General features: G+C 44.0%; 1 protein-coding gene across 2 annotated transcripts in view; it reads right to left on the bottom strand.

The window, feature by feature from the left end:
• Positions 1-17,414, bottom strand: part of phactr3b (phosphatase and actin regulator 3b) — a 63,746-nt gene that overhangs the window by 24,093 nt on the left and 22,239 nt on the right. For both annotated transcript variants that reach the window (XM_039798511.1, XM_039798513.1), the window contains exons 3-8: positions 17,298-17,372; positions 17,034-17,174; positions 14,824-15,048; positions 14,533-14,740; positions 11,953-12,143; positions 10,056-10,209 (exon numbers count right to left, since the gene is read on the bottom strand). In XM_039798511.1, the coding sequence (XP_039654445.1) occupies positions 10,056-10,209; positions 11,953-12,143; positions 14,533-14,740; positions 14,824-15,048; positions 17,034-17,174; positions 17,298-17,372 (994 nt within the window). The remainder of the gene's footprint in view (positions 1-10,055; positions 10,210-11,952; positions 12,144-14,532; positions 14,741-14,823; positions 15,049-17,033; positions 17,175-17,297; positions 17,373-17,414) is intronic.

Below are 17,414 nucleotides of genomic sequence, written 5' to 3' on the forward strand. Positions count from 1 at the left end.
GTTCAGTGGGTTTGTATCCTTACAGTAGTACATTCCTGTATTTAGCGAATGTTACATTGTCAGCTTTTTTTTTTCATTACTTTTCTTCCACCATGCTAGATCTAAAAAAAAAGAAGGATAAAGCACATGCATGTCAGTAAAGGGTTTCACTTTTTAAGTGCTTTTGCCAAGAAATGTATCCAGTAGGTCCAGAATCGTTTACAAAATAGTCTTCAAATGCAACGTGATATCATGACTTCGCGTAAACTTACACGCCACTATCTGTACATGTTGAGCTATCGGCGTGGATGTCGACGCTGTATACAGCAGATGGCAGCGTCACAGCGTGACTACGTGTTATCGCCTGACTACGGTTTAGGAAACGAAGAACTGGTTGGGATTAGGAAAAAAAAACAAAAAACATGGACAGGACACATCAAACGCAGGACACACAGTCACACGCGGGACGCGATCCCCGCTCTCCTGGGTGAAAGTCCGGTGTTTTACCCATCCTCCACCCTGACCAACCTCCCTACGCGGACTTTCGGCCTTTCATACTTTTGCTCTGTACATGATCCGGAGGACCCCCGTGAAAACGAGATGTTGCATCTCATGGGGTTGATCCTCTAATAAATGTTCATAAATAAATACTACTCGCTATGGCGTAAATTCACACGCAATCGCAAGGTAATGTAAGTCAATGGAGGCCAAACGAGTATGCGTCTTGACAACACGCCAATAATGGCATACGAATTGGCGTGTCACACATACGCCACTTCATGAGATCAGTCTGTCAAATGCCATTTAATAAAAGGTTATAAAAAAATCTACAAAAACGTTTTAAAGCAATACAGTCCAGTTTTAACAGACGTCTTTTCTACTCCATGCTGCTGTCAGCTACCCCAGGAACAACCCCCACCCCCACCCCCCCCACACACAATGCCCCGGCATCATGTTTAGTTGCCTGGCTTGACTGCTGCTGCTCTGCATAGGAGTCAAAGTGAAAGTGACTGATTGTTCTCGGTCCACGATGCACACTGTTCTTTTCCTGATGTTGTACAAACAGATGTGCTTCCCAAGGCCCTTCACAGCACTCAGACACCGCCATGAATGCTTCAGACAGAACACCGTGTGCTAGCCACCTCCGCAAACACAGCTCCGCTCCATTCAACACGACTTATTCAACACGACACACTCAGTCTGATTCATCCAGAATGTACACAATCACTGGTACAGGGTGGATGTTTAGAGGGCCCGCATGGGAGAGGGTCCCTTCAGCTTTTGTTGTTGCTGTGCGAGCTGCCAGGAGGGGCTCCTCATGTCCTCTGGCAGACCATGTGCTCAGCAGGACGGAGACGCTGGCAGACAAGCACACGGTGCCGTCACCCCCAAACAATGGAAGGCCTCAGCTGTTCACAGCTCTGAGTCAGTTCGTCTCCGCGACTCTTGTTGACCAGCCAGTCCCGCAGACGTCAGTCACAGACGGAGATGAGCGCTGCGGGACCTGAGCTAGTGGAGCCAGGCTGCGGACACAGCGTGTAGCACAGGACCTGTCCCCTCCACCCCCCCCCACAATGGTGACATTCGCACAAAACTCTGCCTCTGAGTGTTTTCTGTTAGCATGGGACACTTGTTGCGCAGAGAAGACTGAACTTCGGTCGATTCCTCGGTTATAAAAACATTTTCCACAAGAGAAAGCAAAACCCAAAAGAAACTTTTTTTTGTTAATAGTAAAAATCTGCTGTGTCTGTGCTATTCTGCCTTTTTTTTTTTTTTATTCAGATTCAAGGCTGTCTGTTTTACTGCAGCTTTGTTTGGTTGGCTCCATCTTGGGTGCTAATTGCTGCTGTTTTGCTGCTCTGCACTTTACAGAGAACAGTAGAAATGACCAAACTAAGCCCCCCCCCGGTGTGATAACTCCTACTGAAGGCCGTTTTACAGTCGCCGTAGCGGAGCTCCCGTGCGCCAATGTGACGTGAAAATGACGTAGACCTCACTGGCGTGCCAGGATTTTGAGTGCGCAATCTATTTTTTTTTCGATCTATTTTTTTCAGCGGCGCGCGACAAAGCGGAAACAGGAAGCATGGACGAGCTCGAGGGCAACGTGATGCCAGGACTCTCAGAGGGACTGCAAGTCTCTCTTGTAAACTTACTGGGTTAAGATGAGCTCTTTTATGGCGAATGAAAGGCTCGATCTGACAAAGTAGGTCATCGAATCAAATCGAAGCATTGACGTCAGTGCTGCTACCGGTTCTGCCGTTGTTGACCTTTTTCTTCTTCTTCTAGTCCGTAGAAAGAGCAAAGTCGGTAGCCTTTCCTCATTAGCGCCCCCTCTGTTCAGGAGAAGACTGCAACTAGTGTCGCGACCACCAGCGCCGGTATAAATAGTTACGGCGCTCCCATGACGTCGCACTGGTGCTCGACAGCTCGGCTGTGGCGAGTATACCGCACGTTTCAGATTCCCTGCTGATGAAGTTTCTGTGGGTGGTTATCTTTACGGGACACCCAGGGTGCCAATCACTGCTAATTCTAACTATCTAAATCTTTGTGTTTCACTACTAAGAACATGAAACGTCACTATGTTATTACTAACACCTGTGAAATCTCAAATCGCCTGCTGTTAAAAAGGCCTAAGAAGTGCCCGGGTTGGCTCAGTGGGTAGAGCAGGCGCACATGTACTGAGAGGTTTACACCTCGACGTAGAGGTCCAGGGTTCAAATACGACCTGTGACGATTTCCTGCATGTCTTCCCCCATCTCTCTTTCTCTCCCCTTTCTCACCTAGCTGTCCTGTCAAATTAAAGCCCAAAAAATAATAATCATTTAATAATAATAATTATAAAAAAAACAAGGCCTAAGAAGATAATTTCAGTCAAAGAGGCAGATATCCCTAGGCTAATGTTATTCTTTTTATTATTGTCAACAAATCCCACTGAAAGACAAAATCCAAAAACGTGTTAGTCCGTCTATCAACACTTTTCAACTTTTCCAGCGTGTTAGATTTCATTTTTTGAAAGCACACAGCACTACGCACATCATTTCCTAAAACAGCTGGGCACTGTTTTTTTAGCACATTTCTTGGGCTCTATTTTCAGCAGCAGATTAAAACACATGAGGTGCTCCAATGAGTATTTGGGGGCAGCAGGACTGCATCTGTGTGTGTGTCTGTGTCTCTGTGTGTCTGTGTGTATGTGTGTGTGTGTGTCTCTGTGTGTATGTGTGTGTGTGATTGAGTACAAATAAACTACAGTGGGTGTGTTCAAGGTAATGAAGGAAGTTACCAAGTGCAACAGTGTGGCTCACTGATGTGTACTTCGTTATATTTATATCGTATTTGGACAACAATGAAGGAATGAGACATATCGGCCTTTGACACACAAACAATACCTGTCAGTAGGACGCACTGATTGTTGCCTTTGGTCTTGGGATTTGTTGACAATAAGAAGATTGAATAAATAATGTTGTACATTTCTAACGCACTCTCATAACTGAAGAGCAGTTTGGCGTAGATGCGCCAGTCTGAGAATTAATCACTGCAGTAATGTAACACAGCGAACTCTATGACCAGCAGTGAACTTGGCTCCCAGCCGAGCCGCTGCTCTGACCTCTGTCACTGTGGACATACTGTCCATAACCCGGCCTCCCACTGTCACCCTGCGCCCCTCTTATGACACATAATTGATCACTTCCTGTTTTTTATTATGCAAGAGGTTCAGTTTACATAAGCAGTTTGTAGTGTTGGTTGTAGTTGGATGTAGCAATGTCCCAATACAATGCCCCCCCCCCCAGACTACAACATCCTCTCTGGCATGTACAGAAGTTCAGTAACTACGTTCATGTTGCATAATGCCTCTTGCTATTCCACAATTACCCGCTGGAATTTGCCCATGTGCACACGGAGAAGCTCACATGGAACGAGGCGTGTTTGGAACAGCTTTGGTTTATGAGAACGCCACACGCATCAGGCTCACGCATAGCTACGCTGACTATTCAGATTGACACGCAGCTGTGAAATACCTTTGGGTGAGGGCGTAGGGAAAAGACACATGGAGAAGCGCGATTCTCATTCTGAACATTTCCACACAAGAAAAGGCAAAAATTGCAATTGTAGAGATGAATGAAGATTGAATTGCTTTACAGCGTGGGTTGCAGTGCCACTGCAACATTCAGAGTTTTATAGTGTTTAATTTTAAAACGAGCATCGAAAACTTTAAAAAAACGTCACAAAAAACATAAAAAGTGTCAGCAAAGAAAACGGCGAAAGCATCGAAAGAGAATAGAAAGCATTAAGGCGTTGAAAACGTTGAAAGCATAAAAAAAAAAGCGCCAAATATGTGGTCTCAGGGCACAACAAGTACCTTAGAACACTGAGAAGCAAAATGTTGACAGTTTCTAGGCTGAGGCAAACCATCTCTGCAGGAGTTAGCCACCCTCAACCTTAAAAGGTCCCGTGGCATGAAAATTTCACTTTATGAGTTTTTTTTTAACATTAATATGAGTTCCCCCAGCCTGCCTATGGTCCCCCAGTGGCTAGAAATGGTGATAGGTGTAAACCGAGCCCTGGGTATCCTGCTCTGCCTTTGAGAAAATGAAAGCTCAGATGGACCAATCAGGAATCATATCCTTATGAGGTCATAAAGGGAAAGGTTACCTCCCCTTTCTCTGCTTTGCCCGCCCAGAGAATTTGGCCTACCCATGAGAGAGAGACATCATGGCTTTCAAATGAGCAAAGTGGCAGTTGGTCAAGGCCACACCCCCACCCTCCACCTTGCCCCCCCTCTCTCCTCCTCAATAACATTTAAAGCTACAGACACAGAAATGGTACATCCTAAGGAAAGCTCATTGTGGGACTGGCTCTAGTGGCTGTAATTCTGCACCAAGGCTGTATTTCGGGAAAGAGACTTCAGATACAGTATTAGGGGACCACTAAGGTCTATATAAAAGAGACTTCATATACAGTATTAGGGGACCACTAAGGTCTATATAAAAGAGACTTCAGATACAGTATTAGGGGACCACTAAGGTCTATATAAAAGAGACTTCATATACAGTATTAGGGGACCACTAAGGTCTATATAAAAGAGACTTCAGATACAGTATTAGGGGACCACTAAGGTCTATATAAAAGAGACTTCAGATACAGTATTAGGGGACCACTAAGGTCTATATAAAAGAGACTTCAGAAACAGTATTAGGGGACCATTAAGGTCTATATAAAAGAGACTTCAGAAACAGTATTAGGGGACCACTAAGGTCTATATAAAAGAGACTTCAGAAACAGTATTAGGGGACCACTAAGGTCTATATAAAAGCATCCAAAGAGCACCATGTCATAGGACCTTTAAGGATGTGGACTGCCAGATCTAGTGTTTTGGATGTAGCAATGTCCCAATACAATGCCCCCCCCCCCAGACTACAACATCCTCTCTGGCATGTACACAAGTTCAGTAACTACGTTCATGTTGCATAATGCCTCTTGCTATTCCACAATTACCCGCTGGAATTTGCCCATGTGCACACGGAGAAGCTCACATGGAACGAGGCGTGTTTGGAACAGCTTTGGTTTATGAGAACGCCACACGCATCAGGCTCACGCATAGCTACGCTGACTATTCAGATTGACACGCAGCTGTGAAATACCTTTGGGTGAGGGCGTAGGGAAAAGACACATGGAGAAGCGTGATGCCAGGCTCAAAGCTTAAAGCTCGTGGATAGTATTATTTTAGCCTGCTTGAATGTCACACCGCCTTACTCATCTCTCAGAGTTAAGTTAGAAAGCAGGGAAGCAAAAGGCTTAGCTGTAAATTAATTAGGTCTAATCAAACACTCGCCGGGATGTTTCCCTCTCAGTGTGGTCGGACAGGAACGGAAACCAGCTCTCTCTCTCTCTCTCAGCTCAAAGTCTTCATTTCTCTAATTAGGTGCTCTGACCTGTGATGGCACTGGGTATGTAATGAAACCACACCCAGGACACACGGGGGTCCGATCTCCCTGGAGTTCATTGACTCAGTGGTCAACGATGATGAAGGAGAAGATGGAGGCTCTGAGCAGAGAGATGGCAGCTCTTTCAGACTCAGTCCGAGCCACAGAGGACGAGCTGAGAGCTGAAGACGTCTCATTCCTGATCAACTACAGGGCTGCAGTGGAAAGAGTCCAGCAGCGCCCCCTGCTGGATGATCCACAGCCGCTCTCAGGAGCTCTGATAGACGAGGCCAAACACCTGGGCCAACTGAGCTTCAACATCTGGAACAAGATGAAGGACATGGTCTCCTACAGTCCTGCGATTCTGGAGCCAAACACAGTTTCTAAAAAGGAAAATGTTTCACCTGCTCAGTTTGTAAAAAAAATAAAAAAAAGTTACAGTAAGCGTAGCAAATTGGTTATGCACATGAGAATCCACACCGGGCAAAAACTGCACGTTTCTCGGCCGTGGCATGGTAGCATTGCATTCCCCCATCAATCATTATAATAATGTGTTTATTTGCCCCTATGACTAAGACCAGACAATGACTAGAAGGCACCTAGGTCATCCAACACACAAAATATGAATAACAAAAGCTGCTTCAACTCCCTGTGACCCGAAAAAGTCGATTCACATTCACGAGAGCTGCTGTTGTCCTGTCCAGTACCCTTGACATGTGTCAGTAGGGCAGGCATTTTGTTTTAGCAAAAAGTCACGATATGTCCAAACAACAGCAACCCTCCTCCTCCCACCCCGAGCGCTGCACAAGCCTACCAGGACACCCTGCCACTGTGTTATTCACTCAAAAACAAACCTGATTTGACCGTTAATCCTATTAAAGTCCCCATAAGAAGAACAGCCTTTGGCCTTTATACAAAACACGACAAATACGATTATGTTCTCTGTTGCATTCCTCCCCTGCCTCGCAGAAAATCCTGTTCCAGACTCCAAAATTCTGACCACTTGACCCAGAGAAGCTACAGCCACGGAAAGGAGAGGAACAATTAAAGCACAACCTTTGTCGCAACTATTTTAACCGATTCCTGATAACGTTTACTGCAATTTAGCACTTATTACTCGGGGCTGTTGTTCACGTGCGACTGCATTTTAGACAACGTGCATCAAAATGTTAGTTAAGAGAGAGAGAGAGAGAGAGAGAGAGAGAGAGAGAGAGAGAGAGAGAGAGAGAAATCAACATGCATGGAGAGTTTAAATTTGACATGATGAACTGTGAAAGACAGAGCCTAATATAATGCATACAATGCATTGATAGGAAAGTAAATAGAAAAGACCAACTTTGTTCCCTTTTTCTTATCCTCGCATGACTAACCATCACCGTGACCGCTTACTGCAATCTTCTGTACGCTACTGTGATTAGGTGTGCTAATATTGATCCTGAATCAATATAATGGAATACATTTCAACAGCACCACAGAACACAAGCTGAATTAACACCCCTGTGGTGTTTTCTTGTAAACAACCAAAGGTTCATGTTCACTGTTTCTCACTATAACACATTGTGTGTATCCTTGATGCGGTTAATGCATTTCCTTCCTCATAAAATGTTTTGCAAAAGCCAATATTCTTAAAATACACTGTTTACATCCATAACATACTGTATCTTGGCATGTTACCCCTGGTAACATGGGATATGACATCATTATGTATCGCGTCACCCACATGCACCCACACATACAAACGTAGCTAGATAAACTGCTCCATGACGCAGCTACAAGTCAAAAACTCCACACATTAGCTTTAAAAAGTCCAATGTGTTCTTCCATCTAGCGTTGAGGTCATATATCGCCATCAAATATCTCGCGCCACGAAGTTCAAAGTAGGTATTAAAGCTACGGTAGCCTTCACGCTTCAAAAAGCCGGTCTCTTGCTCTTTTCAATCTCCTTTTTCTTTTTCTGGGTGAAGAAGAAGACTCCTGTTCCTGAAATTTGGATTTTGAATACATGTGGTCCTCCATGTTTCCTTCTTCAAACTAGCCGGGGGTCGGGAAGCTACGATACCCATTAGCAGCATTAGCAGCAGCTGGGAGTTTATCATGTGAGAGCGAAAGGCGGAGCAGCTCGTCCTGTATGTCCCTTACCGGCTAACGTATTTCAAGATGGCGCATGAATATGGAGCGTCTATCCCCAGTTCATGCAAACGCAAATATAAAATTTCAAACCAATAGGAATACTTGGAACTGATGGTGGCGGTAAATATTCATGAAAAAGGACAAGTTGGTGAACGGGCAACACAGATTTTAACACTAACTAAACACGTTACACACTGGACCTTTAACATGACGGATGGATTTCACTGGATTCAGCTAGGTGTAGCTAACAGCTCTAGTGCAGTCAGCAGCATGAGCACGCTTCCTAGAATGTTACTACTGAACTACAACTAGGAGGCAGACTTTGTATTTCTTTGCCTGATGAACACAGGCATTACAACGTGAGTCATCCAGGTAAAAAACATGAGGCTTATGTAGGCGGTTAGCCTAGTTTAGCGTGGGACGGCTGCTGTAGGGGAACTGAACTGTAATTGTAACTGGAGGGAGGCCGTGAATAACAAATTAGTCATCCTTTTAGGGGAGTTTTATTAGAAGAAGAAATGGCTTGAAGACCTGACTCTAAAAATCTTTACTCGTGTACAGACCCACCAAATTCCTCCCGTCCTCATAGTGAGCCAGTTTTTCAAAACCAAAAACAGAAATCGGCACTTTAACCGCAAATTGTGAACAGAAGTGCTAGGCGGATGGTTGTCGGTCAAAAAATAGTTAAACCTGATATCTCCTCATATCTGTCTTTGCCGCTAAACTGACTAAAAGATCAGGAAACTGAGTTCATCTCCACACATCAAAATCCATTTCAAGATAATATTCCAATACTTCCAGAGTTTCCCCCAGCGTAATGCAAGTAGAGTCCGACCGATAAAGGATTTTGAAGGCTGATATCGATACAAATATTTGGTGATTTAAAAATCCAATATTCCGATATATCGGCCGATAGGAGTCCTCACTAAAATATTATGATAATGCAGTTTAAAAATAAACTTGTTTGTTTTATTGTCACAACAGACCAGAACGGAACATTAAAATATATTAAAGTTCTGATAAATAAAATTTATAAAAATACAAACTTAATATATGAAACTTAAAGGGTTAAACAGGAGTGTTGCCAACAGGGACGTTGTAGACGCCCTCTGGTGGACAGACTATGCAACACCGGTGCCCAGATAGCTCAGTGGGTAGAGCTGGCGCCCATATACAGAGGTTTACTCCTCGACGCAGTGGTCCCGGGTTCGACTCCGACATGCGGCCCTTTGCGGCATGTTTTTAAATATTCATTTTTCGACCATTATAAATGCTGATTCCGATGCCTAATATCGGCCGATATTATCGGCCCGCTGATACATCGGTCGAGCTCTAATTGCAAGCCTGGCCTAAGTTGCCCCCCACCAGGCCTAAGTTCATTTTAGGCCTTTATTTTGACAGGACAGCTGAAGACATGAAAGGGGAGAGAGAGGGGGAACAAATGCAGCAAAGGGCCGCAGGTCGGAGTCAAACCCGCAGCCGCTGCGTCGAGGAGTAAACCTCTATATGTGGGCGCGCGCTCTACCAGATGAGTTTCCTGGGCACTCTTTTTAAAGTATTTTTAAGACGTTTTTAAAACTACAGTCACAGTGGGGCAGCTCCGTTGGGTACTTAGACATAGTCATATTTTCAAATCTCCATTTAGCTTTTAGCACTGACTTAATATAGGGCCCTATGGAATCTTTGTTTAGATTGTTGATTGCGTTATTACAGAAACTATTGGGCTCTACTTTAATGCTGCCATCATGATGACTGGCCCCAGCCGGGTCATCGTCAGAAAAAAAAAAAAGACACTTGCCGGTGGTCTTAACAACTTCTCTGGGGGAAACCCTGACTTCTTTCAACTTTCCGGCGAGCATCTACAGTCAAAAGGCTTTTGCGATATGTGGGCATTTGTTAGGGCACGGTGGAAGGGAAACGCCAGTTTAGACAACAATGGTGTTGAGTGATGAAACAGACATGCATGGGGAAGAGGAGGGGAGGGGAGCTGATGGCAGGTTGATCTGGGTCCACAGTTCGACTCACTTGGCCAGCTTCAGCTCTATCTGCTGACGGATTTCCTGCCGCTCCTGGTCGCTGCGGACGGGGAAGATGTTGCGGTCCTCCAGCTCCTGCTTGCTCGGTCGGTTCCGAAGCTTCACAGCCAGGAGCTCCTTCCTCATCCTGCGTGGGAGGGTCCCTGTTGTTGTCGAGCACAAATTAAGGTCAGTAACGTCACAGTGGTTTTTCCAGCTAAGCCCACTGAACTGATGCTAATCAGCACACAGTGTGCTGTACTGCTTTTTCATAAGACCTAACCTAACACCTTATTAATTAAATACGTGTCTACATACTTATCTCAAGATGTTAAGCTTTGCACTTAGTGGACCTTTTCATGTTTTATTGTACAAATTTGAATCATGAATTAATTAAATAATAACAAAAAATAATTGTAATAGTAAAAATGTATATAAACAAAACAAAGAACAAAGAACTGAATCAAATGAAACTGCAATTTTCCTGCCAGACATTGCGATTACGATTATTATTTGTTTTTAGCTACATACTGCCCCTTCTACGATCATGTTAAATAATGTAATAATAAAAAATAAATGAAAGATCCACTGAAAATAGGACATTTCTGTAAACAATCTGTGATATTTAACATTATTCCAGCATAAAAAAACAGTAAATATAAAAATGAAAAGAGGAATAAAAAAATATTGTTACACCAAACATTCAACTTAATATTTCACATTCGATAAATCGCGGTCTTGACGATTAGCTAATCGCATTCTTTCACATCGCGATTAATCGCTCAGCCACACAGACACACACACACACACACATACACATACACATACACACACACACACACACACACACACACACACACACACATACACATACACATACACATACACATACACATACACATACACATACACACACACACACACACACACACACACACACACAGTAAAAAGGCCCAACAGAGGAAAATGAAATCATTCAGCGTGTGCAGGACTGATGACTTTCTTTCCCCACAGTGTGTTATTGAATCAGTCTTGACATTTTGTGGTAAAGTGGTCTTTCAATGACCAACCAGCGTAAGCTAACAAGGCTGTTAAGCGTAGCGTCTAAGGTGGTTAGGGTACTGCTACCACAGCTGCAACATATATATGATAAACGGGTCAGGGGTAAGGCTAAGCACATTTTAAACTGCCCTGATCACCCACTGTTTGGGGAGTTTAATCTGCTACTAGATGTGCCAGGGATTCTTTTATTCCTGTGGCTATTAGGAACCTGAATTCACTTGATTGACATCTCTTGAAAATGTGATGTATGTGATGTATGTGATTTATTTATTTATTCCTGTCCAAGTTCATTATGACAGATTTACCTGTGTACTGTCCAACTGGATTCTGTCATTGGTTTTGGGGGAAGGAGTGTCTCACACATCTGGTGGTGCTTTTTCTGTGTATGTGTTTTTAAGACATCCTGCTGCACACTAAATTCCCTTTTCTAAAGGATAAATAAAGTGGAACTTCAACATATGCATTCCTGTCTCTGCAGTCCTGAAGACATTTGTTTCACGTCCATCATAACGCCACAGTCTACCATTTTCACATTCTTTCCCTTAAAGGTCACAGACAAGTTAACCGCAGGCGGCTGTGCACCAGTGACCCACATGAATGGCCAAGAATTAGGCCAGCGGAGCAGATGTTGACAGGGACCGCTGAAACTTAACACCGGTAACGCTGCTATTCATCATCGCTGTGAATATCCCTGTCATGCCCTCACTGTAAACACACATCAGCAGGGATTATGCTGTTTCATTATCCACTGAAAGGATGCCCAGATTTTGCTGGCTTTGTACATGAAGCGGGCCGATAACAGGAGAGCAAATATCGCACCGCATGTCTACTGTCGGCAGACCTACCAGAGATGACAGACGCGTTCCAGCTGTCCTGGTCGCTCAAGTATTCGTCCAGACGCCAGTTCTCTTTGTTCTCGTCAGACTCCTTTTTGCTCTCCGACTCCCCTGCAGGCTCCCTCTCTGTGCTGGACGTGCGCGACAGACGGCCGTCCAGACGGCGCTTCACAGAGGAGCGCGCCTCCTTCGTCTGGAAACTGAGCTCACACAACACAAGACAAGCCTGTCAATTTACAACTTTAATGTTAATGGACAATCTAGAGCAGGGGTGTCAAACTCAATTTCCCAGAGGGCCACACTGGAAACTAAGAATCACATCAAGGGCCAGACATGTGAATTTAGTTTATTCACATGCTTTTATTTCATCGAAAAAGTCAAGGAACTTTTACTGGATTATTGCGTGTCTCATAGAGCCTTCCCACTTACAGCTTGGTCCACTCAAAGCCCCAAAAAAGTAACTTAACCATCAAAGAATTAAGCGACAAGAACATTGGAAAAAAACGCCAGAAAAGGCCCCAAAAAGGTCGGAAAAAGTGGCAAAAACGTTAGAAAAAGCGACAAAAAAACAAAAAAATGTATGTTGAACCTAAATTGATATGCGGGCCGGATCAAAAACTGCGAGGGGCCGGATTTGGCCCGCGGGCCTTGAGTTTGACACGTGATCTAGAGTCTAGTTTTAGCTCTAGATGGGGTGGGCTAGGGGAGACAATAATGTCTGTAGATTTTTATGATTTTATGTATCTGTATTGTATACTGTAAATATTTTGTCTGTATTTTATTGCCCCATCTACCTGCCCAGGGACTACGGGCGGAAACTAGCCATTTGCTACAACCTGGCACAAGACATCTATTAATGTTTTTTGTGCACTGTCCCTGTTCAAATAAATAAATAAATCATAATTACAACTTACAACTACAATTATACCATGGCCACAGAGTTCTCAATTCTGATTGGCTAGGAGGCGTGTATTAACCTCAACACACCTATGCTGTGTAGTGGTTTGTTTGCAGCTCTACATGAACGGGCCAGTATTCTACTGCAGGTAAGGACAGCAACAGTCTCCTCTTCCTGTCTATTGTGATGAACGCAAACACAAACTCTGACGCTCAGGAACCATATTTTATCATGTTTAAAACAGAAAAGCGAGATCAGAATTAGTTGCATGTGTAAATTAACAACTCATATTTTCATACAAGCAGGACAATAACCTCCAAGTTTCTGCGCTCCTTAATTGCTGTTGCTCACCAGAGGCCCCAAAATACTATATTATCACGATACTCATGTCACGATACAATGTTATTGCGATTTTAAACATACTGCAATATTCTGCGTTACATTACCATTTATTACCAACTTCAAATATGTTCCCAAAGGAAAACTTTGTCAACATCTGTTGTATCTAAAAAGAGTTTGTTCGTCTCGCCATCTAGTGGACAGATAAAGCAATTGACTCGATTATTCTAAAAACAAACATTTAAATTCTCATGTGCAATTCATATCATAAAAGATCGATACTTGATGTCCTTGTATCTATACAGTATTGCCAGAGAAAATATTGCGATACTATGCTGAACTGATTTCCCCACCCCTAGTTAAAATTTGGATTACTCCGCAAAAATGGTGAGCACAGTAAATTAAATTCTGAGGGTGCACACCCCCATTAGCTTTAGGGACATTTCTTGAGGCCATATAAGGGTAAAAAAAAAAAAAGTTGTCCCAGGTTTGTATTTCTTACCTGCTAACAGAAACATTTTGGAGTAAAAATATTTGTACTTTCACTCCCACTCATAAACAGTCATTTATCAAATGTCTTCGATACTTTTAAACTGAAGAGAGATCCAGAGGTCCTTTAAATTAGTTACGAGTAGATCGTGGATGACTGCAGTACATCCATGATCTACACACCTTTGGGACTAATGTTGTGGCTGTACCACATATTATTTGTCAAAAATATCTTTCGATATGTGCCCGGGTTGGCTCAGTGGGTAGAGCGGGCGCACATGTACTGAGAGGTTTATGCCTCGACGCAAAGGTCCAGGGTTCGAATCCGACCTGTGACGATTTCCTGCATGTCTTCCCCCCCCTCTCACCTATCTGTCCTGTCAAATAAAGGCAGAAAAGCCCAAAAAATACTCCTTAAAGAAAAGAGATTATATATATATATATATATTTCGACATTATAATTACATATATTTTTGACATTCTAAAATAACTACTAATTGAATAGAAAAAAAAAAAACTGTGGACAGCTTAATCGATAATACAAAAGATGGTCTGTATTTGCAGCCCTGGCAGTCTTATTTTTAGATATGCTGTTTTTGACTAAGTCCATATTGTCTATATTTGTGTGTGATGTGCGCAAATGTTGGTCTTGGGGATGGATTATTATGTTCTGTGAACAGGGCCTTTTAACTAATACCGATAGGACTCATACTAATACTATATCTATATATTTGAATGGATTCGTTTATTAGTTTGTAAAAGTGATAACACCTACAAAATAGAAACTTTACAAACAAAGGCAACCTTTATATATTTCAAGTACATATATTAGAAAGGCTCCACATCTTGTACCAAAGTCTGACCTGTCCTGTCTATGTTTGGTGGCCAGGGCGCGGTGCAGTTCCTCAATGATGCAGCTCGGCGCCAGCTGGGAGTGTAGCGCCCCGAGGTGGGGGGACCCAGTAGGTGTGAACATCCTGCCTCTCAACAGGGAGCCATGAGGGTCTTTGGGGAGAGTGAAGTTCCTGGGTAAGGTGGCCGGGGACTTCTTAACTGGCACTGAAGGAGCACCTGGAAGGAAAAAAAATCGTCAATGTGAGACACTGCTGCAAACCGGCTGGGACGTTACATCAGGGTTCTCCTGGGGAACTCACAGTCTAGGCTGCCCATTCTGGTGAGCAGTTTGACTGGCTTGGGCGGAGGAGAGGTGCTGGCTCGTCTAGGCTGGGCCGCCGTCACCTCCGGTTTCCCCTCAGCGGTCTCCGCCTTCCCCGTCGACTGCTGGTCACTGGGGTCGCTCAGCGAGGTGCTCTCATCCTCTCCATCCTCACTCTGACTGGGATCTCCACCTGGCTTTGAGTCTTCAGTCACATCTTGCACTGGAAGGAAACGTAAGCGATGGTGAGGCAAACGTTTGGTTTGTTTAGGAAGTCTCTGTCTCCACCTAGTGGACCGTCAGACACATGGCGTTTCAAACTGAAGCTGCCACCAATATGGAGTAGCTGCACATGGATTTTGTAAAAGTTAGGCCGTTTTAATCAACCGGAATCGCTCATTTTTATTACTAATAATCAATCAATTTATCAGCTTAAAAAAAAAAAAACACACTATCAGGAACCACACTAAAGAAGAGTATCCCATCTCAAAATTCAAGGGGTTATTTATGGACTGCCAGAAAAATAAAAGCATTGAGGATTCCCTGACAAGAACGTGTCAGCATCAAGTAACGTATGCACAAGCTGTGCCACCACCAGCATTTTCACACTTTGTTGCTTTACTTGAGATTTTTATTTGACTTATTTGAATAATTTTCCTTCAAAAAGCAGCTCATTTAATTGTGTTTGGTGGGCGTTCATACTATAGATAACGTGCGTACAAAAACAACTAGCGCTAGATATGACACAAAAATCGACACGAGATTAGAAATCTGGACTTAATGTGTGATCCTTTTCATTAGCTCTGCCGCCACTGGACATCGCAGTGAAGAGTTTTCAGTTCACTGTTAGGCCCCCTTTCACATTGGTTGCGTGGCGTGAGCGTGTCAGCTGCGTGGCGTGTCCGTTTTTATTTCAGCTCCCATGTTAACAGGTTAGAGCTTGCACGCTGCCCGCGTGACACGCACATCTCAGACGCAAACGCGTGCATGCTAGAAATCGGGCCGACGGCTATTTTTCACGTGACACGCAAGCGTGTTGGAAGTGGGAAAAATAGAATATACTGCAACGAACAATGCGTTGAGCATAAACGTCTCCGTGCATGCTCGTAGCGCGCCATCTACGGCGGCCCGCGCACAATTTCGCGCTCACGTATACCCTGTCGGTACACGATCCGTTCTGCCTGCACGCTCCGTTCTGCACATGCGCAAGATAATACTGTTTTACCAAGGGTACGCCCTGCACAATCTGGTCCACGCTAGCCTATGGCTAGCCTCCACCGGGGAGCTAACGTTAGTTTAGCTAACAGCTAATTCGGCTAACCGCTAGCTGACAGCTAGATTCAGTCTAAAATAACGTTAAGTCAAACTTAATGGGAGAAGCAGCTACAGCTACATTAAGACTTTACAGTAATAACAATAAAGACAAATATTGAGTGATTATATATTAAATGAGCACAAGTAAAGTAGAACTGACGTAACAGCTGTTACATATGTTAACGTTTATTTTCAAGTTTTATTTTGAGGGTCTTTTAAAGTTATTACATGCTGTCTCAGCTAGCGGTTAGCCGAATTAGCTGTTAGCTAAACTAACGTTAGCTTGGCTGTCGATCGGAAGCGTGGAACAGATCATGCAGTGTCGTAAATCCTCGTACAATAGTGCATGCGCGAACATTTTGCGCATGTGCAGAACGGATCGTGCAGGCAGAAAGGATCGTGTACCCACATACCCGACACTTTACACACTCGTAGTAGTAGTAGAGCATACTTCTTTGTACCGTCAGTACGTGTAATTGTTGCCTAATACAGCTTTAACACTTAAAGTGATAGGCCACTGTTTGTTGAAATAGGGCTCATCACGGTCTCCCCTAGCTGTAGATAGGTGGGCCAACACATCGTTTTAGTCCGGTGTAACACCGGCAGCGCCGCCGCTAGTTAGCTTAGCGTAGTGAATGGAATCCTATGTTGCCGGTTAGCATGTTGTGAGTAAAAGTGAGCCAACAAAAGACAACAAAAAACAACCTAATTACTTGCACTGAGACAAAACATGCATTGGCCCACCTATCTACAGCCAGGGGAGACCGTGATAAGAACTATTTCAACAAACGGTGGCCTATTCATTTAAACGTAAACAACACCAAGGAGTGCGTTGCTTTGTATACTTCTATCATTTCTAAATGTGTTATCTCAGACCACAGCACTGCACTCTACCTGTTGAGGCCTCCAAATCGCTGCCCAGGTCTTCACTGGTGCTGGCCAGAGGCGCCACGGGCTCCTCGTCTCTGTCCTCGCCGTCAGAGTTAGTCGGGGTGTCTGGATCTTCACAGTTACCCCCGCAAGCAAGATCGGACTCTGCATACGGTGCACAGTGGAGGAAAGGACAGTAATGAGTCTGCATAGTGGTTAGGCATCATGTGGCTGAACAAGTGAACTGTGATCAGCCTGGAGTCATATGTCAGAGCTCTCATTTTGCACCTGTCTCCATCTCCCCGGGGTTCCTCCTGACGAGCTCATCCTTCTTCAGTCGAACAGCTGCCTTCTTCTCCACCGCTAAACAACACAAACATGTATGAAAACTGGTCCGCTGACTGC

Source organism: Perca fluviatilis, chromosome 4 (assembly GCF_010015445.1).
Source record: "Perca fluviatilis chromosome 4, GENO_Pfluv_1.0, whole genome shotgun sequence".
Classification (NCBI taxonomy): Eukaryota; Metazoa; Chordata; class Actinopteri; order Perciformes; family Percidae; genus Perca; species Perca fluviatilis.